Genomic DNA, 27,029 nt, shown 5'->3' with positions numbered 1-27,029 from the left:
GAATTTCTATTCGAGCAGGAGTATTTGTTGCTGGTATATGTGATTTTGTAACTTTCATAGTATCTGTGAATGCATCCACTAAGAAGTATTAAGATTCCACAATCAAATGAGCTCTTATGCACCTCTTGTTCTCTTGGAAAATTTATTACTAGACCATCAGCAAATAAGATTGTTACTGAATCTTCTATATTCCTAGACCACTGGGTTTTTCCTAATAAAGGTTTTTAATGAGGCAGTTTAGGGCTATGAATGTCATAATAAAATTTCCACATATATGTAATGCATTTAAGGGGAGTATTACAAATGATATGACAATTCATGAATGCATTGAGATGAAGAGTCCTGTCTTCATGAATAGTGTTGGAATGTATACGAACCATATATCAATCCTTTATATTACTTTTCTCCTTATATTCTCCCTACCTTTTAACAAAAACCAAATACTCACTCTTTTATATTTTTATGTATTTTTTAATTATATCTCTCCCCTAGATCCAAAATATTTGGTCACCATCAAACACCCTCGTATGAAACAAATTAATTATCTATTTAAAAAATCAGCTAGTCTCTTGAGAGACCGTCTTTTTGAGAGACGTATCTCAAGTCTCAACCCATTAAAAATTAATGTCTACTTACCGTATTCTTAATGTCTACTTACATTATTATTAATATCTACTTACCATAACCTCAATGCTTATATTTCAATATCTTAAATATCTCCTTACATCATCCTTAATGTCTACTTTACAAAATTTTAAAACCATATAATAAGCCGACCTAATTAGAGACGATCTCTTACAAGAATTTGAGTTAAAAAATTAAAAGTAATGGTGACAAGTTGACAATAATTAGCAAAAAAAATAATTTTTCAAAATTAAAATAGAAGGAAAGCAATTTCCGGGAAGGGTTTTTGTTACCGAGACAAAGGCATCGCATTTTTGCATCACAGTTGCCTGCCTCCGCAATCTAAAGAAATAACTCCATTTCTGTTGAAGAGAGAGAGAGAAAGAAAATGAGTGGTGCTGGAAAGAAGATCATCGATGGAGCCTTCAAGGTCTCCAAAAACATCGATTGGGAAGGCATGGCTAAGCTTCTTGTCTCTGACGAGGCTCGCAAGGAGTTCTTCACTCTTCGTCGCGCTTTCGATGAAGTCAATACTCAACTTCAGACCAAGTTTAGCCAGGTATTCACATATTCTTATCCGATCTGTAAAGTTTTGACCTAATCTCCTTTTGCAGTTATTTATTGGTTGTGATTTTCTGGAATGTAATTCATTATTTAAATGTTGGAGAACTTTGAGGCTGTTGTGATTTAAGCATAAATTTATGTAGCCCATTAATTTATGGATTGTAAAATCTGTTTTATGCAAATTAAAGTTAGGAGGTTTCTGATGTTGAATTATTTTTCGCAAACAAATGTGTATTGGTACAAAAATAATAAGATTTGCAAACTGACAAAATCAAATTTTCAATCAAGGGTATGAGATGGAAAGAAACTTGATACAAAAATTACTTGTTCATTAGCTCAAATTTTCCTGATTCTGCTGCTATTGATGAGTACATAGATACAGTTTTAGGGATAATTTTGTTGAATAGTTTGTTTAGAACAGCTTTGCTTCATTTGTTGATTGCGTAACCGGTGTAGCCTAAATTTTAAATCTCCGATGAACTTGGATTTGAAACGTTGAAATATTAACAATATTGCACTTCAAGGATATTTAAAGACACAAGACACTGAATTGTGTTACCGTACTCGCATATCATACGAAAGAGAAACATGAGTTAGGTCTTATTGTGCATAGCTAAATTATGTGTTTAACTTTGCACAATGGAGTTATTCCAGGCGTTTTAGTTTCTTGATACATGGTTTCCCTTGGCCTTATTCTGAATATCATGTCGAAGCACTAAAGCTACATCTTGTTTCATTTCAAAAAGAGGAGACTTGTTTTCATGGGAATCATCAACAGGCCATCTGATCAATGGCAATCTTTTTACTTAATTAAGCAGCCATAGTCCGTGCTAGGAAGACTCTCATTAGAAAAAATCAAGTTACGTTGTGAACTGGCCTATTCTTTTCTAATACAAGTAAATTACGACTTTTGCTAATCATAATTGAAGGGTGATAGAAAATAGGTTTGTTTTCGGCATTGGCATCAAATCAACAATTATTAGCAGCCTCGTATCAAGATCTTAGTTTTAAGAGGTGCGAGGTGCACCGAGGCACAAAAGGTCTTTTTTTCGAGGTGCAAGGCGCAAAGTGTGGGATTTTTGTATGCAAGGCTCGCAATTTCGCTAAAAATCTCCAAAATCAACTTTAAAACATATTTAATGCTTTAAACAACTGGAAATTCATATTATGATAACATATAAGTAAGTTAAACACTACTTTAGCACATAGAGTCATTCAATAAGTCAATAACATAGTATTGAGTTAATAAAAGAAATAAAAACTAAAACAAAGACAAAGGTAAAGAAAGCAAACAGTGGTTCTTGATACTTGAAATGTTTTATAGCACACTTAAACAAATACTAAAAATGTAAATCATAATCGTCTTCATAAACATCTTCATTATCTCCTGTATAGTTCTGATCATCACTAATATCCTCTTCTTCCTCCTCCTAATCCGCCTCAACCACTAAAACAAATAAAAAAATAAAAGAAAAGGCAACAACCTTTACTTTTTTATAAAATAAATCAAAACAAAAAGAAGAGTGAAATAGATAGGTGAGACCGAAAGAGGGAGAGAAAATAAAAACAAAGAAACTAGAAAGTGAGAGAAAGCAAGAAAGAAGAAGAAAAGGGAGAAGACATTGCCTGGTGGTGAGAATGTCGACCACTAGAGGAGATCATTAGTGACGATGTTGACACTTAAGGTGAAGAAACAAGCTTTACTTTCCTATTTTCTCAATCCTTGATAGCTTTAGGGCAAGAAAGGGGTATCTTTGCTTTCCATTCAATAAACAACTAAGAATCGAGAGTTATTTCATTAAGCAAAGTAATGTTATTTATCAAAAATCACATTTGGCATACACGAGATGCAAAAAGTGCACGAGGTATAGAGACGCACGAGGTGCCAAAAAGGGGCGCCTTTGAAGAGCCTCCACCTAGACTCAAGGTTAGTGCCTCATGCCTAGGTGGGCCTCAAACACACTTCTTAAAACCTAGATCAAGATCACAATTGATATCCTTATCAGCATAAGTGAAGTCACTAAGATCAATAAAAGAACCTTTACACTTGTAAAAAAAGCTCTATTTTTTTATATCTATTAATTAACTCTTAGATTTTTTGTTGTTTCCTTAGTATCGTAAATGTTTTTGCTTATTCTTCCAAAAAGTTATTACAAATAGTGAAATGGATCAAATTTTAAGAATTTATAATGAACTATAATAAAACGACTTATTTGATCATATGCATTTCTTAGTTAAGTGAACTTTAACTTCTATTAAGAGTTAATTGGAAACTTTCTTTTTGTTATTATAAGGGTGAAATTACGTTCATTTGACCCCTTTAGGCCTTGCCTAGGTGGACAAATTAACATTGTGGTGATGAAATATTGTTTTAATCATATTAAATCATGAAATATTGTTTTAATCATGGATGAGTTCTTTGGTTCAAGATGAATTTACGTTCGGTACATGGATTTTTTGGGAATTGACATAATTTCATATAAATTGAAGTTTTATATTTGAAAATTTGCAGGAACCTGAGCCGATAGACTGGGAATATTACAGAAAAGGAATTGGCAATAAATTGGTAGATATGTACAAGGAAGCGTACGATGGTACTTTTCTTCTTTCTTTGATGATGATTAGTATTTCTATCATAAACAATAGTTTCCTAAACACCCTATTGTTTAAGTTGTACTCTTCCATCCCTTTTGACTCCAAGGATTGACACAAATGTTAAGGAGTGCTTTAATTTTTAAGAAAATAACACAAATAAATTAAATTCAATGAATGTTATTATAAAAGAAGAAATGTATTGTTGAGAATCTTAAAAAGTGGTGGGATCATTTCCATGAAAAGAAATATAGCTAATTAAGTGGGACCACAAATATAGAAATTGTTTGATCTACTTTGTTCATAGTATGTGCCACTCTAATACTTGTGGAAACCTTATTTTGAGACAGAAGTCTTATATTGCTTGGTTGAAAACCAAGCCGTAATAAAGGTTAAATCGGTTTTGTGTCAATGAATGTGTGTGCAATTTTCAAAGAATCATGTTCATGGTTTTGCTAATGAACATTGTGTGAAAACCCAACTAGTTACCAAGAGCAAAAACCTTTTAGAAATTAGTAATAAATAATACCTGGCAATTAGTTAAGTTGGGGGGAATAAAATGTAAAGATAATTAGTATAAATAGAGGGGAAGGAAAGGGAATTAGTCATTCATTGAAGTAATGCTTTTAAGTGGAGTTTAATACTCATAGGAGAGAACAAGCCTCTCGAATGCTTGTGTACTATCTTTTGTAATCGTTCTTGATTACGATCATTCTTCGTTATACATTTTCATTTACATTCAATTTCTACAATCAGTCATTTGTATTTTGTCATACAATTTGTTCATTCACAGAGTTTGTTCTTCTGCCAATTAGTCATATCTTCTAATGGTTAAGTCAGTCCATGACACATTGCTCTCACTCTCACACATACAACATTGCTTTTTTAATCCCGAAATCGGACTTGTGGTGGTTGATTATGACCAATCAAATATTTAGATTGATGTTCTAAAGCTTGAGCTCCACAATTTTGTACCCTAAATGTCTTTATCTTTTTCATCGTTTGAAGGAAAATTGGTTGTGGATTTATTCATTTTTGTTTATGCAGTCGTTCACGTAGTAGTCAAATTCAAAGTTTTTCTCACTATCAATTTTTGTTGAGAATTATCGCTTTTGGTGTTGGTTTTAGTTTATAAGGATTTTTGTGCGATGTAGTGTTGGTGGCTTTGGTTGATGGTGGCTTTTCGACGGTTTGAATAAGTTAAATTTGGGGGGGGGAGGAGGTAGAGGGTTTTAGGGAATCCAAGTCCCTAGCTAGAGTAGGATATTAGTATATCAGCTAGTCTCTTAAGAGACCCTCTCTTTGAGAGACGTATCTCAAGCCTAGCCCATATAAGATTAATACCTATTTACCGTATTCTTAATGCCTACTTACATTATCCTTAATGCTTACTTACTGTATTTTTAATGCCTACTTTCAATATCTTAAATGTCTATTTACATAATTTTTAATTCCTACTTACAATATTTTAAAAAATATATAATGGGCAGACCCACTTAGAGATGGTTTCTTAAAGAGACTGTCTCTCACAAGAATTTGTGTTAGTATCTAGGATTTTGAGGTGATAAAATTTTCTATTGGAAAAAGGAAATGGACTTTTTGCAACCCATCATGTGTGAGTAGAAGCAAAGCCTTTTTTTTCAGCTAGTCTGTAATCATTTACCGAGGAACTAAAGCTTTTTTTCAATCTTTGAAGAGTAGAGTAAAAGTGGCAATTTTCTAGTATATTTAACAATCTAACAAAATTACTCCCTACGTCCCTTTGAATTTTTTTTATACTACACTATAAAACCTTTTATTCTGATTAGTAGTGTAGCAAATTCAAAGCTACAAATGAGTATGTGATCTTGTGTCAATTATATTCTTTTCTACATGAATTTTGTCATGATGGAATTTAGTGATTTGATGTTTATCCTCAATTCTTTTTGTTCGAAATTTATGACGCATTTGGCTGTTTGCATTAAATGGTAGGAATGATGATCGAAAAGTTACTGTAATTTTGCTTTTGGTGGGAATGGTTATGTTTATTCTACTTCAATCCCTCTCATTTTCTTCATAAATTTATATCAATGTATTATAATTTTAAGAAGTGATATTAGACGTTCATTTTCTTCATAAATTTATATCAATGTATTATAATTTTAAGAAGTGATATTAGACGTTGATGAAAAATTTTGAATAATGTTTTTTAAGATCCAAGTTTCATCGCCGCGAGAATGACATGATACATTTTATAAAAATTTATGTCACATCATTCTTATTACCACCATATATTATCAACAACCACACGGGCTGTTAAAATTTTGAGTTGTGGACCTAATGTGTTTACTTTGTGTGTGCAGGCATCGAGATTCCAAAGTATGTGGACAAAGTTACACCAGAGTACAAGCCAAAATTTGAGTCCCTGGTGAGTATTAATATATGCTAAATCATCTAGAGTGGCATTATTAGATATAATCAAACCACTTTATACACATCTTTTATCTTAATTGATTCACATTCGCTCTGTTTTTCCTACCAAATGATTTAAAGACAAACTAGTTTGGAGCTAGATGTACCACCTTTATGACTTAGCTAGTTAGTAACATTAAAATGTCAATGTATAATTTCCAAAAAATGTTTTCATTTAAGTGCTTCAAAGCTCCAATTTCTAGTCTTTTCCTTTATTTATTTCATTCCAATTAAGATTGGTTTATCAAAGTGTGGGCATAAAACGGTGTATGAGATATTGAATTTCTTTTATTTCACAAAAGGGTGCCTTTTCTTTTCAGCCCGTTTTATATGAGACCGTCTCACAGTGAGATGACCTCAAAACAAGAAGACTATAAGCTAAAAGCTTCTATTATTGCGCTATTTAACTCAAATATTAGGCATGTCTCACAGTGAGACTATCTCATACAATAATTTGTGTTTTCTTTTGTGTTCAATATTGTCTCTTATGCTGTAGTTGGTGGAACTAAAAGAAGCAGAAGAAAAATCTCTGAAAGAGTCTGAAAGATTAGAAAAAGAAATAGCAGATGTGCAGGAGCTGAAGGTAATGACATTTTTGATACCCCACCCAGCTTTGTCAATTCTGTTCTATTTATCTTACACAGTTGCTGTAAGGTTTTTATTTGTTTTGAAAGAGTTATTGTGGATTCGTTTCAGAGAAAGTTGAGTACCATGACTGCGGATGAATACTTTGAGAAGCATCCCGAGCTGAGGAAGAAGTTTGATGATGAGATTCGCAACGATTACTGGGGTTATTAGTGATTTTTTCGTTTGCTGATTCTTCAATCTCCTGCTTAGGATGAACATGTTGAGATCATGTTCAATCGATTAGCATATAATAAATTAACAAATATTTGCCCTTTTTTTTGATGCCACATGGAAAATATTTCCCTCATTCTGCTGTATTTGTATTTTGTGGTGCTTGCAATGCATGATGCCTTGGTACAAAAGCGTGAAGGCCAAATACTATTTTTGGATGTAATTTTTTTGAAAAAAGATCTCCGTTCTGCTTTTTCTTTTTCCTTTTTTTTTTTTTTTTTTTTTTAACTTTTGTATATTGAAGCTAAATACAGTTGGTTAAACAAATGGAATGGGAAAGGAATCAAGAAATGGGATTAAGGTTGAATAAAGAAAAAAAATTCTTTTTCTCAAAATAAGGCTTTGAAAGATCATATATTCAATTCTCATGCTCTTAAATACAAGTATGTAGTTTATATTGTCCTGATAAAATTGATACTCATGGTTTTTGAGTATTATTCTTAGTTTTAAAATTAAGATAATATGATTTTTGTCTAAGGTAAAAAATTATTAAATAGAGAAACTAGTTCATTGATTTTGGGCTAAATATTTATCTAGTGTGATGGAGGGAAATACCTCCCTCGTTACCCCGATAATAATCCTCCCTTTTTCATTCTTCTCATCATCTCATGTTATTGTATCATTTTTTCTTCATTTTCTTAAAATCTATGCTTTAGCTTCTTTTTGATTTTTAATTTTTCTATATAATTACTCTCAAAGCAAGTTTTTATTAGAAATACTTTTGTAGAGATCAACAACCATCATCATCATTATTATACCTAGTATATTCCGCTCATAGAAAACTATGGCTAGGGTTTGGAAAGGGAAGAAAGATGGCAACTCATACCCATTGAGGAGAGTGCGAAAGATCTCTCGGCTCGAAAAAGGTCTTCAAAGAGAGAAACCTGCAACTTACAAATAGAATATTAATTCTTCGATTACTTCGTTATGGTAATATTAATTCTTTTATCATAGGAAAAATTACCCAAAAAAATTCGAATTTTCTTCGATATTTCTACAATAATATCAATTATCAGTTAATCATTAATAATTTCATGTATGCAGTCATTTAACATGTACTCTTATTGGTTTACCTGCAACCGACAACTTGAATTTAAAATTAAATTTCTTTTTTTTTTTAATTTTCTGTTTACTTCGTTAAATTAAATTTTTACTTCACTTTTACTAATTAACTTAACTCCCATCTAATATTCACCATTGAAGACGAAGACCTCACCTAATCCTCACTCTACTGGGATTGAAGAACACCCAATGCCTCATCTATGTCAACAATGATAAGTTTTCTCATTTTTTTCTTCAATTTCGGGTTTTAAATTTCCTCTTCTTCTGTTCTAGTGATACAGTGGATCCCAAAATATATTTCTTTCTTCTTGCTCAACACTATGTCTACTGATTGACCAAAAGTTACTAAGTGTTACATTCTTTTTATATATATATATATATATATATATATATATATATATATATATATATATATATATATATAGATCTATAATGGTAAAATCCCTATTATTTTTAAAAATTAATAGTGTCCCTTTTTACAAAAATTTTGTATTAAAAGGAAAAAGAATATAAATATATAGATATTTAGATTTAGATTTAGATACATATACACTATACGTTATACCACAGTCCACACTATATCCCATCCATTTATTGATGATACAACATATCATTTATTCATAAAATGAAATAACACAACTTAAAGATAAGTATACATGCATCATGATCGTGCTAGCATGCATGATCATGAATGCATATATGACATGATGGTGACATAATATTAGTATACATGTAATCAATTATTTATCAAGCCTTGCAAAGATAAGCATCAACATCTGTTGCCATGGCAAAATTAAAGTGAAGGTACAAATTGGCATCAGGAGCATCTTCAATCATCTTCTCATATTCATAGCTCCATGTGATAACACAACCCTTACCCTTTGGAGTTACTTGCATCTTGGATGTAAAGCTTCTATAGAGCTTCTCCATTATGTATCCTTCATGATAACTATGAACCACACACCTATTCTTTTCATCTATCTCATCCACCCTTGTTTTTATGGATGCACTTTCCCCCACATCATCTGTATTTGTTTACAATTCAATTTTTATTTTGTTAGAATAATACAAAATACTCTTTTTATCTTGCAGCGGTTATTCGCGACGCAATATTATTAGGTCAAAGGAGGGACTTATTATGTTTATGTTGAGCAACTGAAGCAAAATAGTCTTATTTTTAGTCAGTGGACATTTAAAGTGAATAGAAGGGAGTATACTACTACTGATAGTTAGTGGTTGGATTATAATTCATAAAAACAAGTAATTGAACTATAGGACTTTTACTCAATATGACATGCTCTGTTTTTAATAAGTCCTGACCCAACTCTACCCATTTTAATTTGAGTTTGGCCCGACCGTTATCGGAACCATTGCTCAGGTTCATTTTTCTTCCACCCTAATAAAAAGGGTTTGATTTTCATCACCTATACGAATAACTAATTGCCTCTCCTCTTCTTACCTACAAGATATTCCTCGGATTTATTCAAGTTAAAAAAATGTTAATAAAATACTTTTATCCATTTTAATTCGAGTCTGACCTGACTTTTATCCAGCCAACATATAACACATGTCTATTTTCCTTTTCCTCTTATAACAAGGGTTCAATTCTCACCGGTGACCGCTTATATGAATAACTAATTTCCTAATTCTACAATTTTATCCCCAAGTTCAATAAAAAAAAGTTATTAATAATATACCTTACTACTATAAATAGGGATTGAGTGGAAGATAAAAACTTACTAATGACATAATATCCAGTCAATTCAGCACCAGGTTTATGCCACTCTCCCTTATTCAACACAGTTTTCTGAACTTTATCTGGGCATATTTTTTGAACAAGGTATATTTTGTGAGCCCAAACATCAAAAAACTTATCTGCTTCACACTTTAGCTCTATTTGCCCTTGAAGCCTGTATAGCTGAGCCATTTTAGTCAATAACCTTAGGAACTCTTATTACTACTTATTGGCACTTACAATAATAAGAAAACTGTGATATTTCTAGTTGGAGTATGGTCTTTAAATAGAGTAATGCTTGATATTCACTCAAAAGTGAAGATGCATCCTAAACATGCTTGTATTGTTGTGAACCACCCCTTTAATTTAGAGGATTCCCCATTATTGTTAAGAATGAATAAAATTATGAAGTATATATCAATTAGGGTATTACTAGAGATAATGGTGAACATTAGACCTAGCTAGCTTAGTTTATTTAAGTGAAGGTTGAGAACAAAATCATAATTGATCAACTATATATATTGTATATAGAATAATTTGTAAATTATGGCCTTAAAGTTTAGTATTTTTGCAAATTACAGCCAAGTTTAAGTCAAAAATACAGATTTTCGATCACCTAAATCTAATTTTGGATAATAGCACATCACTTTCTTTTAGTCTTATTCATACTTTTTAATTCTCTTTTAATTTCATTCACACAATTCGATCTCTCTTTATTTATTACCAATAGTCTTTTTTTTAAAAAAAAACTCTTACTTTTTCTTGATTCAATTCTAATAGGACTATGTGAAAGTGGAGCAATCCTTTAATTTTGAATTGGAGGATCGTGCCCTTAATTATTCAAATAAGAAATTTCCAAAGTTTTAGTGGGGAATCTTCACAACCAATATGCCCATTGTAGAGTGTAATGAACTCAGAAAATAGAATATGAGAAAAAAATCAACTCAACTGAAGTATTTAATTTTTAATAAAAAATTTATGATGATGATTAATGTATCAAAGTATAAATTATTTTTTTTTATATGTTTTGCTTAAATAGTAAAAATTTTAGTGTCAAATTTTTATTATGATTTTTCATTGATTTATATGAAAAGACATATTTCGTGAGATTTTGATAGTTTTATCTCGCTATACACTTTTTTTAAATATCAATTTTTAAAAATTTTTGAAAACTTGCAGTTAAAATTATTTGAATTTTAAATTTAAATTGGGATCAGCAAAAAAAGTAAATAGGAAACAATTACAAATAAAAACAAAAGAGCGTACTTCTATATTCTAGATATCAATCGATGCGATAATTTATTTTATAACAATAATTTATTTTATAAATTTGGTGTTTGTAACTTTAATTATGTACATAACATATTGGATGAAGAATAATCACTAACTTTTATTTCCATTTGGTGGTATTCGTAAATTAGGATAATTTATTACAATTACTGAAAAAAGTAATAAATTTATAATGCGTATTAGATATCAGATATGTCAAAGATCGAGATCTAATACGACATGATCGCACAAAACATGTAAAAGTGGATCAACACTTTATAAGGAGATTCTCAAAGGCATATTATTAGCCTACCGTTTGTGAGATCAAAAATTCAAATTGTTGATATTCTCACAAGGGTTGTTGAATCAGAAGCCTTTGAAGAAGTATTGTAGAAGTTAAATTTCAAGATTCCACTATTCAACTTGGGGTGAATGTAGAAAAATAGAGAAAAATTAGGATGATAGAATTAGTTAAATATAGTGTTAATATTTTTAAGTTTAGCCTAATTAACGGGATTTTTTTTTCCCTATTAGGTTATACGTTTGTTCTATATATTTTAATTGTAACCCTGTGACAAAATTAATGAACCAATGTATACCCAGAAATGCTTTTTATAATTTTATCGATCAGCATGTAAAAAGAAATAAAAGGATATAGTAATTTTATGAATAATTTGCAAATTACAGCCTTAAAAATTAGAATTTTTATGAATTACAGTGTTAATGTTTATTTTTTGTGAATTACAACCACTAAAGTATCAAAGTCTACCGTGTTCATGCCAAATTATAGAATTTCGACCACTTAAGCTAAAATTCCGACTATTAAATTGGTCAAAATTATGTGCTTTGGCTTGAATGTTGTAGACTTTGATACTTTAGTGACTGTAATTCGCCAAAAATAATCATTGATGTCGTAATTCACAAAAATTTAAAATATTAAGCCTTTAATTTGCAAATTATTCTAATTTTATTTATTTAAAAATTTTGATATTTTTCAAATTTTAAGCCTTTAATTTGCAAATTATATATTATCATTGTTGCATGATAATATATATATAAAAGAAGTAAGGATTGTAGTGATGTCCTCCATGCATGCATTATGCATGATCAAGCCATGCAAAGATGAGCATCAACAGCTTTAGCCATAGCAAGCATAAAATGGATGTAAACATTAGCATCAGGAGCATCTTTATTCTTCTTTTCATCTTCAAAGCTCCACTCAACAATGCAACCATTACCATTTCCATTTTTAGTAACTTCCATCTTGGCTTCAAAGGACTTGTAGTAATTCTCCATTATTAATCCTTCATGATTAGTGTACCTTGTGTACCTGTTCTTTTCATCCATCTCTTCCACCCTTGATTTTATGGGTGAGCTTTCACCAGTTTCACCTACACTCACATATTCGATATAATTATTATTGTTTCTGTCTGGTTTTGTAGGACAATTAATTAAGAACTTAATCTCCTGATTAGTGATTAATCAAGACTTAAGTGTTGGTGAAAGCCTGTCTTTGCTATCTCGCCAAGTCATGCAATAAGATCACTTCAAAAGATGGTTGTTCCTACAAAAAGCAACAAGGGGTTAGTAGGGCCCGGAATGTTTTTCCGGGGACCCACTCCGACGCCCAAGTCAGTATCAATCTGAGACAAATTGCCAAATAGGTCCTTTCAGGAGCACAGTGACTGCAAGGTGGATTACTACTTAGAACTTGTTTAGACGTGAGGTCTTTGTATTTAATATCTGACAAATGTTCTTTCGAAGATTAATAAGAATAAGTGAAATTACTCTCTTAAATTTATGATTGTGCTATTAATGTTCTTCTGAAAATCAACGTGAGTCTTTGAAATTCAGTTGTAATAACTCCTTTGCAATAAATTAATTAGAGTTTTTAGTATATCTCTCAATAGTAGAAAAATCAGTTACCTTATTTATGTGCTCCTTGATGTGTATTTATAGTCCATCATTGTGCGTGTAAAACATTCCTCTGTTACTTCACTAATCCCCAAAATGCCTTACATGTCACTGTTCTTGTCTTGAATATGTCAAGCTCTTCCTTATTTTGGTGGTTTTTCCTTTATTTTCCATGGCATTCTTTGCTTCTTCTATTAACACGTGTCCCACTAGTTTATAATGATCTCTTATAATGGACAAGTGTCTTCCAAACGCACGTGACCTTCCTATGCACTAATTCTACAACGTACGTTCAATGCTTTTTCAATCCTCCCAGATGAATGTTGCCAGATCACTAGCTAATTTTAATAATTCCTCCCAGATTAGCACTAATTTAATCTTCTCAGATGGTTTTGTACCAGAATTACTTGTGATAAATATTTTACACATACAATTATGTAATTAATAATTTAGAAGCTAATTTAATAGAGAAAATAACAATCATTTATTATACTTTTTTATGATAATTTTTCATAACATTTTCAACTCAATTAATTAATCTCATTTGGCTCATGTTATCTATTCTTACACATAGCCCTAACGATCCATTTGATCATCATTGAAATTAAATTGTAATAATAAGAATAAATTATAGTGTTAATTTTCATTAAATACAATTTGTCGTCATCTCATTCTCATGAGAGTGAATTTTTTATCCTCACATATGTATGTATCTTAATAATTTTTAATTCACCCAATACCATCCTTCTGAGAAATAAATTATATTTTAAAACGATAAGTGCAACACAAATTCTCTTACGGTGATATCATCTTAATTGGGTTGCCCAATATACATTTATTTGAAAAGTGATGACTTTTTATAGTTTTGAAGTTATCACTTATAAGTGATCACTTACAATTTTAAAGTGATTATTTAGAAAAATGAGCTTATTTGTATGGACTTGTCTCATGATGAGACGGTCTCATATAAAACGGGCTGAAAGTATAATTAAATTTAAGTTATTATTCATTATTTTTTTCACTATTTAATACGAACAAGTAACCCTCACTACAACATAATTTGCTTTTAGTGGATATATTTAGCCACATTTAATTCAAATGTCGTTACTTCAAATTTCTAATAGTATATATAGATGATTTAGTGACATTTATTAAACCCTTTAGTGACATTATAAAAAATCAAATTAAAACCTTTTGTGACATAAGATCTAATGACATTTCTCATAAATGTCACTATAGACTATAGCAATTAACAATCACATATGTCACTAAAGACTAAATAAAGTGTCGCTAAATCACTTTGTAGTAGAATTTAAAATAAAAACCAATAATTATTATACAAAAAATATAAATCAGTGATATTTTTTAATGCCACTAAATCAAATATCGCAAAAAGTTAAATTTGTTATAGTCACTTCAAATAATTACATACGTGGTACATCCAATTTTTTCTTATTAAAGACCATCAAATATAAACATTTTTAAAAAAAAAAACATTATAAGAAGATTTTATATAATTACAAGTTTACAACTACCTAAAGTTAGAGTGATTTTTCACCTACCTTATCTTCATTACTTTATTATTACTCATCACATCATTATTTTTCACTTACCATCCAAAGAAGAATAAAATAGACAAAAATACATTAAATGTGATTTTTCTTAATTTTTATGTCATCATCCAAACGTGCAAGTAATTAAAAACGGATATTGTAGATTAATTATCCATGCAATATAATCTCATAATCAACAATTAAGTTCATAATATCAATATGTAGTATGCAATATATGATGTATACTTACTGATAACATAATATCCAGTGATGAGAGCCCCAACTTTATCCCATTACCCTTCATTAAGCACAGTTTTCTGGATTTTATCAGGGCATATTTTGGCAACATGGTAGATTCTGTGAGCCCAAAGATCAAAGAATTTATCAGCATCACATTTCAGTTCTACTTCCCCTTGTGCCCTGTGAAGCTGTGCCATTTTTTCACACTCAAAAATTTAACTAAGAAAATGTTTATTTATTTTTTTAATCTCAATGCTATGAAAGCTAAGCTGAAAGGGTGTTGTATTTTGTGACTTAATATTAATAATCAAACATATAAAATAAAGTTACATGAACTTAGTAGGTTACAAAACATATGACAAGTTCAAATCTTTGCTTAACATACACCGAATGTAAAATTCATCATCGGGAATCACCATATATCGAACATAGTAACAAGAAGATTTTATATGTGAAAATGATATTAATTTTAGGCGAGATGCTCTTTCTTAAAACATCATTTCCTCCCTACTATGGTGCTTGGGAATATAAACCGGGAATATGTTCTGAAATACAAAGAATTACACTAAATTCCTAGCACAAGGAACTTAGAACGACATGAGAAAACTTAAGTGGAAGAAGAAACGGTAATTTACAATCGAGGATTGTAAGTTCTCTATGTAAAGTGCTAGAGGATAAGAAATTCAGAAATCACATGTATATTCCACGTACATCTCATGTAAGAAATAACTTACACATGCCTTCTAAATTTATAGAAGAGTTTACAATCATTCATGAAGTAATATGTCACTTCATGACTGTAACATCGATTCATGAATCAATGTCGATATTAAATCAATCAATCCCAATTATTCAATTAATATAACCATATTAACTGTAGGTAGTTATTGCATAACTAACAAAATCGAATAAAACGAACATTGCAAAAACCAGCACGAAAGTCGCGGGCCACGACCAAAGTCGTGACCCGCAACCTGTGCTTATACTTAAACAGAAACTTTTGCAATCTTGGGATACTTCTAATTAATTATTAATTTAATTAATTTATTTGATTTAATTATTTATCATTTCCAATGACCATTGTACGCTCTAAATGACAACAAAGGACTATCCTTAAATAGAAGTACTAAGGCCGAAACACTAAAGTATGCATTAGTGTAAACCACTCCTTTATTGGAGAAGAAATATCATTTATTTCATGTAAGATCATAAATACGATTCTCATCTGTTCCTTCAGTTTAGTTTTAATTAAAAATTAAAAAATAAAATAAAATTAAAAAGAATGGCATTGGAAATGATGGTTCACTATTACAACAAATTTAATTTATTTAAGCTCCTACCTGATCAAATAAAGAAATACCAAGAGATTTAGTTGCTCAACAATTTTGGCGAAGTGATTAGTTACATGGATTTATGATATGGTTATAATAGAGAATGAGAACAAATAATGAACCTCCTATATGGCCGATTCTAACGGTATTCCAGCGAGCCGCCTAAGTCACTCAAAATAGAGAGCCTCAAATATTAAATGTTGATATTATTCGCTACTAAAACATCGCCAAATTAAAATGAATCGTTGTAAAATGAAGAAGAAATAGAAAGATTGACCTTCTCATTTTGGGATAAATATTTACCCTAGTGAAAAACGAAAAATATTTTTGTGCTTCACCCCCCACAATAAAATTAATAATCTTTTTTCCTTTATCTTTCTTATATTATTATATTCTTTATTCTTCATATTTTCTTTCAAATTCACATTACTTACCTTTATTTGTATAGTTTAACTTTTATTTACCCTTAAATATTAACCCTCAATGCAAGCTTGCAGAGCAATTCATGAGCAAGTAGTGAACCCCTTGGTGAGTTTTACAAGAAATCATTTGAAATACAATGAATGAGTTCAAGTGTTATTTAACAAGCAATGCAAATGCAAACAATCTAGATTTAGCAATTAATAACGTAGTACAAACTACAAAGGTTTCACAATAAACAGCACAACACACACAAGTAGCAAACTATCATAAAATAGTGAACCCTCCAATCTCCATTGCTCTACAAACAACAATGATAAATCCATCCCAGAGATGGCAACAGCAACAGACATGCTCACAAGTTTTAACTATATGCCACATATTACAACAGTATTAATTCTTGAGAAAAAAAAAGGGCGGGCGTGAAAGAATTTTGATGAATTATCTAATAACAATATATTAGGTGATTACTGATTGGTATACACAGATTAAAGTAAACCCAGTTTGAATCATCTCCAAGTCTGCTTTTCGATTCGTCCGACAGCAATTGCTATATAGATCCCTCTACTTGAAGACTCACAATATTGTACAACATGAATTTGTCTTCTTTGCTTGCTTGTAGAACATCTGCTCCAAAACAAAAATTCAACTGAGTTCACCATAGCATACATTGCAATGCATAAATAAATGAAGATTTTTACATACATAAGCACAACATGCAACCATGACGAAAATTAAAATCTTAAGGGGGCAGTATTACAGAAACCAAGAGAACAGATCATAATTTTAAGTATAAGATGGATTTATGATATTCAATTCAGTAAGATTCATTCTAGTGACTAGTGAGACTCTGTCTATAGCCATAAGCAGAAATCACAATAGTTAATTTCAGATCATTGTTCTTTTTTCCTCATAATCTAGATCTTGTTTAAGGTAGAATCTCCAAAAAAGATATGCACCTCCTACCACAAGTACCAACAGAGGACTTAATTGGAACAAAATGCAAAAAACATCTACAGCTGTGTTTAAATTACAACTTACAAGATCTTTCGATCGTATTCCAACTTTTGACAGGCCTCCTACCACAAGTACTAACAGAGAACTTAATTGGAACAAAATGAAAAACACATCTACAGCTGTATATAAATTTCAAGATTTTTCATATTCCAAAATTTGACAGGCCTCCTACCACAAGTACCAACAGAGAACTTAATTGGAACTAAATGAAAAACATACCTACAGCTGTGCATAAATTACAAGATCTTTTGTATTCCAATGTTTGACAGACCTCCTACACAACTGCAAGTAACTAAATCACACATCTAAGGGCCCGGGTTTTCAGCTTTTTGGTTTTTTGATTTTCGAAGTCATATATGTCTCGTAATGAATAATTTTCGGATATGATGATTGTGAAAACTAACAAATAAAAATGGAAAACCACTTTTTTGGTTTCCTATTTTTGGTTTTGTAGTTTAAAAAAAGAAGACTAGAAACAAAAAACGATAATGAACGGGTCCTAAGCTTTCACATATTGCTATAAGCCTGTAACATAAGACAAAAAAAAAAAAAAATCTTCTGTTGCAATGAAAAATTAATGCCTTAGAGTAAGACATGAAGTTATACTGGAACATGTCTCAGTAAAATACTAAAATTTAAGCCATTGATCAGAGGCAAGAAGGTTATCACTCATCAAATATAACTTTGATCTGCAATTATTTCCTCAAACAAGATTGGCAGCAAAGGCAATATAGTGATCACCAATGGGCAATTATACATAAGCCCAATACAATTTACCACATCTAGAATGTAAAAATCTAACATGACATTAACAGGAGCAACAAATTTCCAAAGAGCACGCAATTTGAAATAAACGCACAAATGCGAGGCACATTTATAATCACCCATAAAAAGATGGGGAAAACACCATTCTGATGACATAAACATTGTCATTTGAGTATGCTTTTCTTGATTGATGCAGCATAAGAAAACCGTACTTTGATAAAGAGATAAATTTCACAAATATGATGATCAAATGGCTCACCTGTGAAGCAGCACTTAGATCTGAACTCTTCTCTACCAAGCTATCCAGCCTTTCACCACGTTCTAGCACGCTATCAATAGTCTTGTGCTGTAATGAAATGAAAGAGTGAAAATAAGAAAAAGATCATGAAGGAAAAACAGAAAGCATAAGGCACGTTCATTCTTGGAATAGCACTATTCAACCCGGCGATAATATATGTCGAGCAGTTACAAGAGACAAGTGCTACTTGTGAATTGAACCATCAAAACTGATATCAAAACACTTTCTGGATCTCAAGATGTATGGACAACAAGTCAACAACCAATGTAAAATGACAGGTAATAGTTCTTGCAAGTTACACCCATATATTCAGAAATTCACATGCTGCCATCTAACGATGGATATTGCAGCCTTGGTGGATAACTAGAAAGCCAAGTGTTAACTTCGAAATTTAGAGCCTGATAATGTAACTAATCCATTTGAGGAATCATATAAACATATATAACCATCGCTTCAAAGCTACATATATGTGAAGTGTGGAAAATCATCATACAAACTATCAGAAGTTCATGCCAATTAGTTTGAAATAAAGAAAACTAAGTGTAAGATCCAATGTTAATCATATGAGGGTGCATATTGCTTACAAGAATGATCTTAGTTTCATCCAGCTCCCTTTGAATTTTCAACAGCTTATCAGCTTCAGCTGGGTCCTGCAGATTTTATTGGAAAAAAAAAAAAGAAGATAAGTATGCATCTCAAAGAAGCATATCTCAGAAGTTAAAAGTGCATCAATAATCCAAAAAGAATCACAAATCATACAATCAATTTACATATACATCCTTGATCAATATGATCATAGATAAGAACGCAAAAATACCTGGTACTTGGCCAAGGCATTATTCAAGTAAGGCCATTGCTGTGTGCTGTCTGCAGTTGCACCTCTCCATGAATCACCAAAGTTCTTTTGGTATTCATCCAGCACCTGTCAACCATCTCATATCAATAACCATCCATGAACAGGAAGAAATCAAGAGATGCTTTGTCAAATTGTATTGCTAAGCACACTTCGCAAAAATCTTTTGACATCAGTTGATATTTGCAGATTAAGTAGGCTCAAACTAAATGTAAAATAAGAAACAAGTACAGACAGGGCAAAGTCCACAACTGTCCAGGAAGGATAGGGGGAGAAACTATGTTGCTTGCAGTCATACGCAAGGACTAGGGCATCTGTAGACAATAGAATTGTCATATTGTAAAGAAAAATTAAGACAATTTTGTGTGTGTGTGTGTGGGGGGGGGTAGGGGGGCAGGCACAATACTGGTATAACAAAGAACACTTAACACACATACCCTCCAAAAATACCAGAGAGAAGAGATACGATTTTGAAAACGGGTGTGGATATCCAGAAAAGTAGGATAAACCCGGAGAAAGAGAGGAAGGACATGAAAAATACTTGGATACGGAGCACCAAACAACATGATTTCTCATCTTTAGATCTATGCAGCTTGCTGGTAAAAAATTACTCACCCCTTTCCAGCAACAAAGACCATGTAAGAGCCTTACCTTCTATTTTCCCTCCTAAAAACAAAGTCCTTGAGTATTACAGTACTAGAACAAATAACTGTCTTCAACTACTTTCTATACATGATAAGATTTAATTTCAGGTGTCTTAGATTAACCTATATTATAAGCAGCAAAAAACTTGTTACTTTGATCGCTAATTCAATCCAATACCTTAACAGTTGATACAAAGACCACATTTTCCATCATAATGAAAGGGGCACCGTGGAGATTATAGTGCAAAAATAAGGCCCCATCACCGTATCGCAACCGTATTGTAAAGTAAGTTTACAGTAACAAAAATACAAGCCTTGTTGACCGCGAAATTATCCAAATTGACCACGCTATATGTTTCGGGACCGTTACCGAAACCGTATTTTTGCACTATGGTGAAAGCGCAAAAAAAAATAGAACTATTGGCCCCTTTAATCTTGGGACGAGAATTAAATTCACTCTTTAAACAGTCAGCGAAAAAAGCATAAAGATGTCCAAAAGAGGATAAGGAGCTATAGGATAGGAGTGAGTAGAAAAAGAGCTCCACGTGAGATTTTACCTCCTCCCCCAAATATAAAATCCAGATAAATGACCCTTTGTACAACCAGTATGGCTAGCAACAAAGATAGTAATCGGAACATGCCACATTATGATCAAAGAACACATTGTACACCACATACAACATATTTCATAGTCAAATGATAAAACAAGAATGCTACCACTGTCCACTTGAACCCAACATCTGTAAGTTACATGAATTGTGGTTCCCTTCAAAGCAATAAACCTAAGAATTATATTATACACCACTTCTCTCTCTCTCACTATCACTACTCTAAAAATCTAAGTATTATAATCGGGTACATTTAGGAACCATCACTCACCGTATAAATTGACATCACTATGTGTAACAAAATCCACAAAGTCTGTTTGTACAATAATGATAAAATCAACCAAGTTGAAACTTAGAAGTCAAACTAAGTATTTAGTGTAAGCCGCTCAAACAGAAAGAGCACAAGGAATTTTTCGCCCAAATCAATGAAAACAATGCCAACGCCTTAATATTGAAGTTGGCTACATGAACCAATAAATCAGTTCCTACTTGCAAGTGGTCGTCTACATTATCCAAATCAAATACATCAGTTCAAGGGGGCATCTACATCAATTCTCTTTCTCTAGTCATTTCGATTATGTACTATCTCAAAAACCTAAATTCTTCATATCATTGTCCACCCCATCCTTAAGATCATCTTCGGTCTTCTTTTCCATCTTTTTAAATCCCCTAAGATCCAATTTTCTACCTACCTTACTAGTTCTCCAATACCCCATCATTGCACAAGCCCAAACCATTCGAAATCGATTCTCTTTCATCTTCTACTCAATATATGAGGCTCCTAAAGCTTGTTTATGTCTTCGTTTTGAATTTTATACCTCAATATATGTTCGTTCATCCATCTAAACATTCGCATTTTCGCTACTCTCGTCCTCGCTACAACGGTTCTTTCTAAAAATCCTATCATTAGATCCTAAGATATTAGAAAGAATGTTACAAGCACCACACTGATGGATTATTATGGGTTCAACGTGCAACATATACAAAGGAACACCGCAAGAAGATGCAAGTAACCGAGAAGATAGCGTTATGATAGATGTACGCAAACACTCATAACGAATAGAAACAAAAATAAAGGTGGAGGAATGAAGTTGGAGATGCAGGTATTGGAGAATGGAGGGAAAATGAGAGAGAACTGACTGAAAATGATACAACTATTACAAACCAGAGGAAGTAAAAAATAGAACAGAATTCAGTACAGCGATCTACCCCTATTGAAAGTAAAAACACCAAGTTCTTAACTAAAAAGGATCACCAGCAAACACACAATGTAAAAAAATACCTGGTTTAGCAACGAGAATGCACTGCGCACAGGGTAGTGGTCATCCATGAATCCCAAAGCACAAAGGCCCCCTCTATTGTAAGCATGCACCTTGTATTCTAGCCACAAAGTAAATAAACACGTGAGCATGATCTTCCAAAACCAAGACAACTAACTCACTCCAAAATGAAATAATCCCAAATCTGATCAAGTTCAATTACACTCGCCAAATATAACACACAAAAACAAGCAATATCAACGACAAAGCCATGAATATAATCAAGTAGGCATAGAACAAGAATCAAATGAAAAGATCAAAACCCTAATCAAACAAAAGAGGGAAACCTTCATGCTTGACTGATTGACGTTGACCAGAAGCGGTACGTTTAGCAACAGTACGAGAGACGAAGACGATGAACTCGCGAACACTTGATCTTTGAAAAAATCCGAATTGGCTGACATCAGAAGCATTTGCTAGGATTATCGGATCCTCATCTCCCTGACCGCATTTCAAAACTACGATCGCCGTGATCTTCATAATTTAATAGAGTTCCTGGTTCTTCTTGATTATGGAAAAGGAAAGAGAGTCGGTGGAGGTGGAATTCCTGCTGCTTAAACGGCTGGCTTCCTGGTACAGAAGAGAGAGACTCAAAAATGATGGCCAGCCACTCAAAGATGGAATTTGGTGCCGAATTGTTTTTTATTTGTAGAGTCTATTTCCATAATATTGCCAAATTTAAAAGTAATTTTCACTTTTTTTAAAATGGAAAAGTATTTTCCAGTTTACCATTCATGTAGGATTGATTTGAGAAATTTTTATTTTTTAGTGTAACCGCTACATGAAATGGCGATTTTGTTTAGGGATCTTAACTAAACCGCTACTTGAAATGGCGTTTTGTGGTTTTTTTTTTTTAAAAAAAAAATTAATGTGGAGTAAACCGCCACTTGAAGTGGCGGTTTGGTAGCAGTACAAAAGGACAGAATGTCGTGAGTTCTTCACTGTATTCCATTTTGCTCTTCATTCCATTGTTGCTGCCGGTTTTCCTATAAAAAAAAAATTCTTCACTCTCATTTACTTCAAATTTACAATTCCTCTCATTCAACTAAGCTAATCATCTACATTCCCATCTTCTCCTTGTGTACTAGTTCATTTTCATCCTCATTTAAGGTATGAATAAAACCCTAATTTTTGTTCAATATGCAAATTGTTTTTTCGTTCATTATTGTTTTGAATTGAAGTTATAAAAACGTTAATTGTTTGTTACATTCTATTGTTTTCATGATTTAAGCTTATGTTTTACACATTTGTACTTAGAATTTTAGGATTTGTTTTGTATGCATATAAAGTGTTTGATGAAATGCTTCAATGAAAGTTTATTACTTTGTAGGGTTAGTTTAATGGTTTTTGTATATATTCATGGTATTTTTAGCTACTAGGGGTGAAATGAACCTTCTAGTAAATGTTCTAATACCTTAATATCACAAATTCTTGTATTCAAATTTACACTTCCCTTTCTCACAATCAACAATTAAGTGTATGTGAAATCACATGAAAAACATGTTTATATTTGCAGAATATGGATCATTATCCCGTTATAGTGTATTGGGGTGGGGAAGTAAGTTATACTGGATCCGATGTTGGGTATAATAGAGGATTAAATACAGTGATGTTTATCCATCGTCAAAATACGACTTTTGAGGTGTTTGTTAGCAAAGTCTATGATGTAATTGGTTGTGATCGCAACTCATTTATGTTAAAAATGGAGATAAAATACCCGGTGACTGGGAAAAATGTGTTAGTCACGATTAAGAATGATGAAACAGATTAGACAATGGACCTGTGTATGCGAAGAAATCAAGTGATACGATTGATAAGAATGCTGAAAAAGCATGCTTTCATGATGTTAGGATATATGACACAGTGCGTGGGATATTTGAGGTCACCACTAGTTGTGGCAATATGATAGCAGGAAAAGGTGGAAAATCCTACATGGTTGACCTCACAGCAACATCATGCACATGTCAGAAACCAACCATCTTCAAGTTACCGTGCTCACATGTTCTTGCAGTCTGTCGAGCTCGTAACATATCGTACGATGCTTTTGTGGACCCTTCATTTCGCACTACAAAATACGTATCGACATATAAGAAGTCTTTCATGCCCGTTGTTCCAGACATGTTCACTTGCGATACTTGGAATGGTCCTACAGTTGTTCCAGATCCCCCAATGAAGCGTGGAAAGGGTCGTCCGCGGTCAACTTGTTTACGGAACGAAATGGATGCACCGTTGACGCGTCCTCGAAACACGTGCAGCTTTTTGTGGATTTAGTGGTCATAATAAGAAAACATGCCCTCGAAGGTCAAGAAAGTATGTTTATTTTTTTTAATTTTGTAATAACATGTAGAATCTGATAATATTTAAATGATTTTTATAACACTTTTGTATGTAACAGCGATCATGGCGATGCCGGGCCCAGTTGATCCATCAGTGCTTACGCTTCAGGCGACACACGGGAGCGTAGCTGCGTGGGAGGGCTCCACTGCTCAATTGGTTACTCATCAGTACTACCAGCCGAGTACGTTACGGTGGGAGGTGGATGACAGGGTATTAGACGTAGTCGAGCTAGCTGGTTTCAGATACATTCACCGGTTGTTAGGCGGGGGCTTAGAGCTCGATCGAGCTCTTATCACTGCATTGGTGGAGAGATGGAGGCCGGAGACACATACCTTCCACCTCACAGTTGGCGAGGCAACGATCACGTTGGAAGAAGTGGCAGTTATCATGGGACTGCCGGTTGAAGGACAAGCAGTCATTGGTCATGGGGAGGGAAATTGGCCAGCATTAGTACATGAGCTGCTAGGGGTTTGGCCGGAAAACCCTCAAGACCCCTCACAGCCGAAGATCATCGTTGGATCGTCATTGAAGCTGACTTAGTTCCGACAGCATTTTAGCGCGCTTGAGGATGATGAAGATGATGTGACGGTTGACAGACATGCCCGAGCTTACATCTTGTACCTGTTTGGATGCATCTTGTTTCCAGACAAGAGCGGCGACTCGGTACAGTTGATCTATCTCCCTCTACTGGGAGACTTGGAGCGCGTAGATGAGTATAGTTGGGGAAGTGCTACCCTAGCGTATCTGTATCGTAACTTATGTCGAGCATCTCGTAAGGGTGCCAAGGACATTGGTGGATGCTTGATGTTGTTACAGATATGGTCATGGGAGCACATTCATATAGGGAGGCCCATTATTCGGACGGTTCGACCGGATGGGCAACATGATCAGGAAGATGACACGGATGATTTTGAACCGATATTAGGGTCACAGCATCGGCGCGGGATGGATCCTTTTGCAGTAAGGTAGCAACACTCAATTCACTATTCAAATTCATAATTTCACTATTTTATGATAGATGAAAATGTTAATCAATGTTTATTTGTTTGCAGCTGGCTTCGCGTATATCTTTCGAGATCCCACTCCCCACATACTCTCGTCTACTACAGGGACGCACTAGATCGACAACGGGATGAACAGGTTAGTAACATTTACTATTTGTATTAGTTATGAATAAATTGTATACATTACTAAGCATATTGATTTCTATTACAGATGACATGGCAGCCTTACACAGCGGCTAAGATGGAAGCTCTACCGCACATATGTACATCGGGCCACGAGATTTGGAGATCGCGTTGTCCTCTTATTTGCTTTGACATCGTCGAGCTACATCTCCCAGATCGTGTCATGCGTCAATTCGGTTTGGAGCAGGTAATTCCGCAAGCCTGTGACACCCAACCTCAACTACATGCGATCGATCGGAGGACTGGGGACAAGAATTACCTCGTACGACATAGATCGCATGTAGATGCGTGGAACGACCGAGCATCTAGATTGGTTGGAGGAGATAACTTCACAGGTCATAGCTCTGCTATGTACATGAGTTGGTACAGGCGTATCTCCATATTACGCCTAACGAACACCGCATTTGCGCAGCCAGGATCACATTACCATCCGACATCTACGTTACTGGTACGTTTTCTTTCAACACTCATAACAATTAGTAATAGTTTTAAGTAACTTTTTAACAATATAATGATAACAAACAGGCTGAGCGCATCCGATCGGTGCTCATACAATGTAATGACACGATTCAAGGGGCCGCTACATCGCCAGTTGACGTGGGGTATCGGCTATGTTCTCAGACCTTAGGCTCCATTAACGCGTCGTTGACCGATGCATTGAGTCAGGCGGGTTATGAGTACCTCATACCGACTCCACCCGTCATTGGCGAGGTAGATGACACATTCCACACTCCTTCTCCAAGGAGTTCAGCCCATCGAGGTAGCTCTTCTGGAGGATCCAGCTCTCGGTCCACAAGAGGTCGCCAGCGCTCATCTACTCGAGGTCGGTCTTCCAGATCGCCATCGACATCCGCTACTATGTCGCCGTTCGTTCCCCCGGCTTCCATCAACACTCCTCCTCCACATCCATCGCCTCCGCAAAGGATTATCACATATCAGCGTGCTAGTCAACGACGAGCTCCTGCTCTTAATGTCATGGCGGAGGTTGACGAGTTCACACCATCTTCATCCACCGGTGCAGAAAACAAAAGGGGCCGGGGGTTGTAGTTTAACAAACTTTGTATATTCTTATATGACTTGAACTTCTTGTATGAGTTTCCATAATTGTAATATATCTTTGTATTATTTTCATAATTATTTTTTTCAAAACAAGCCGGTTCGTAATTGATTATTATGGAATAGATGGTATTAAACTACTTTAATGCATGTTGCGTTCACTATTTTAAAATGAAAGAAAAAAAAAATCAGGCCACAAGCAAACCGCCACATGAAGTGGCGGTTTACCTGGACCAAACCGCCACTTGAGATGGCGGTTTGCCTTGACCAAACCGCCACTTCATGTGGCGTTTTTGTGCTTAAGGCAAACCGCCATCTCAAGTGGCGGTTTT

At 33.5% G+C, this 27,029-nt stretch overlaps 4 protein-coding genes across 4 annotated transcripts; 1 reads left to right on the top strand and 3 right to left on the bottom strand.

The window, feature by feature from the left end:
* The first annotated feature begins 868 nt into the window (after positions 1-868).
* Positions 869-7,281, top strand: LOC130805308 (ATP synthase subunit d, mitochondrial). The gene is made up of 5 exons (XM_057670017.1): positions 869-1,183; positions 3,701-3,782; positions 6,123-6,187; positions 6,728-6,814; positions 6,928-7,281. The coding sequence occupies exons 1-5, from the start codon at positions 1,013-1,015 to the stop codon at positions 7,027-7,029; spliced, it is 507 nt and encodes a 168-aa protein (XP_057526000.1). The 5' UTR covers positions 869-1,012; the 3' UTR covers positions 7,030-7,281.
* A 1,355-nt stretch (positions 7,282-8,636) lies between these two features.
* LOC130805303 (kirola-like) lies at positions 8,637-10,143 on the bottom strand. The gene is made up of 2 exons (XM_057670005.1): positions 9,892-10,143; positions 8,637-9,176 (listed from the first exon to the last, which is right to left on the bottom strand). The coding sequence occupies exons 1-2, from the start codon at positions 10,076-10,078 to the stop codon at positions 8,899-8,901; spliced, it is 465 nt and encodes a 154-aa protein (XP_057525988.1). The 5' UTR covers positions 10,079-10,143; the 3' UTR covers positions 8,637-8,898.
* Positions 10,144-12,262: 2,119 nt separating this feature from the next.
* LOC130799787 (major latex protein 146-like) lies at positions 12,263-16,966 on the bottom strand. Its single transcript, XM_057663060.1, has 3 exons — positions 16,868-16,966; positions 14,920-15,050; positions 12,263-12,581 (listed from the first exon to the last, which is right to left on the bottom strand). The coding sequence occupies exons 1-3, from the start codon at positions 16,964-16,966 to the stop codon at positions 12,263-12,265; spliced, it is 549 nt and encodes a 182-aa protein (XP_057519043.1).
* LOC130805294 (VAMP-like protein YKT61) lies at positions 16,787-22,761 on the bottom strand. The gene is made up of 6 exons (XM_057669996.1): positions 22,405-22,761; positions 22,081-22,178; positions 19,511-19,615; positions 19,278-19,343; positions 18,655-18,741; positions 16,787-17,240 (listed from the first exon to the last, which is right to left on the bottom strand). Exons 1-6 carry the CDS (start codon positions 22,595-22,597, stop codon positions 17,190-17,192), a joined length of 600 nt encoding a protein of 199 aa, XP_057525979.1. The 5' UTR covers positions 22,598-22,761; the 3' UTR covers positions 16,787-17,189.
* Positions 22,762-27,029: the final 4,268 nt, after the last annotated feature.

The sequence above is a fragment of the Amaranthus tricolor genome, chromosome 1 (genome assembly GCF_026212465.1).
Source record: "Amaranthus tricolor cultivar Red isolate AtriRed21 chromosome 1, ASM2621246v1, whole genome shotgun sequence".
Taxonomy (NCBI): domain Eukaryota; kingdom Viridiplantae; phylum Streptophyta; class Magnoliopsida; order Caryophyllales; family Amaranthaceae; genus Amaranthus; species Amaranthus tricolor.
Note: the sequence above shows the minus strand (reverse complement) of the source record. Positions and strands in the feature narration are given on the sequence as shown.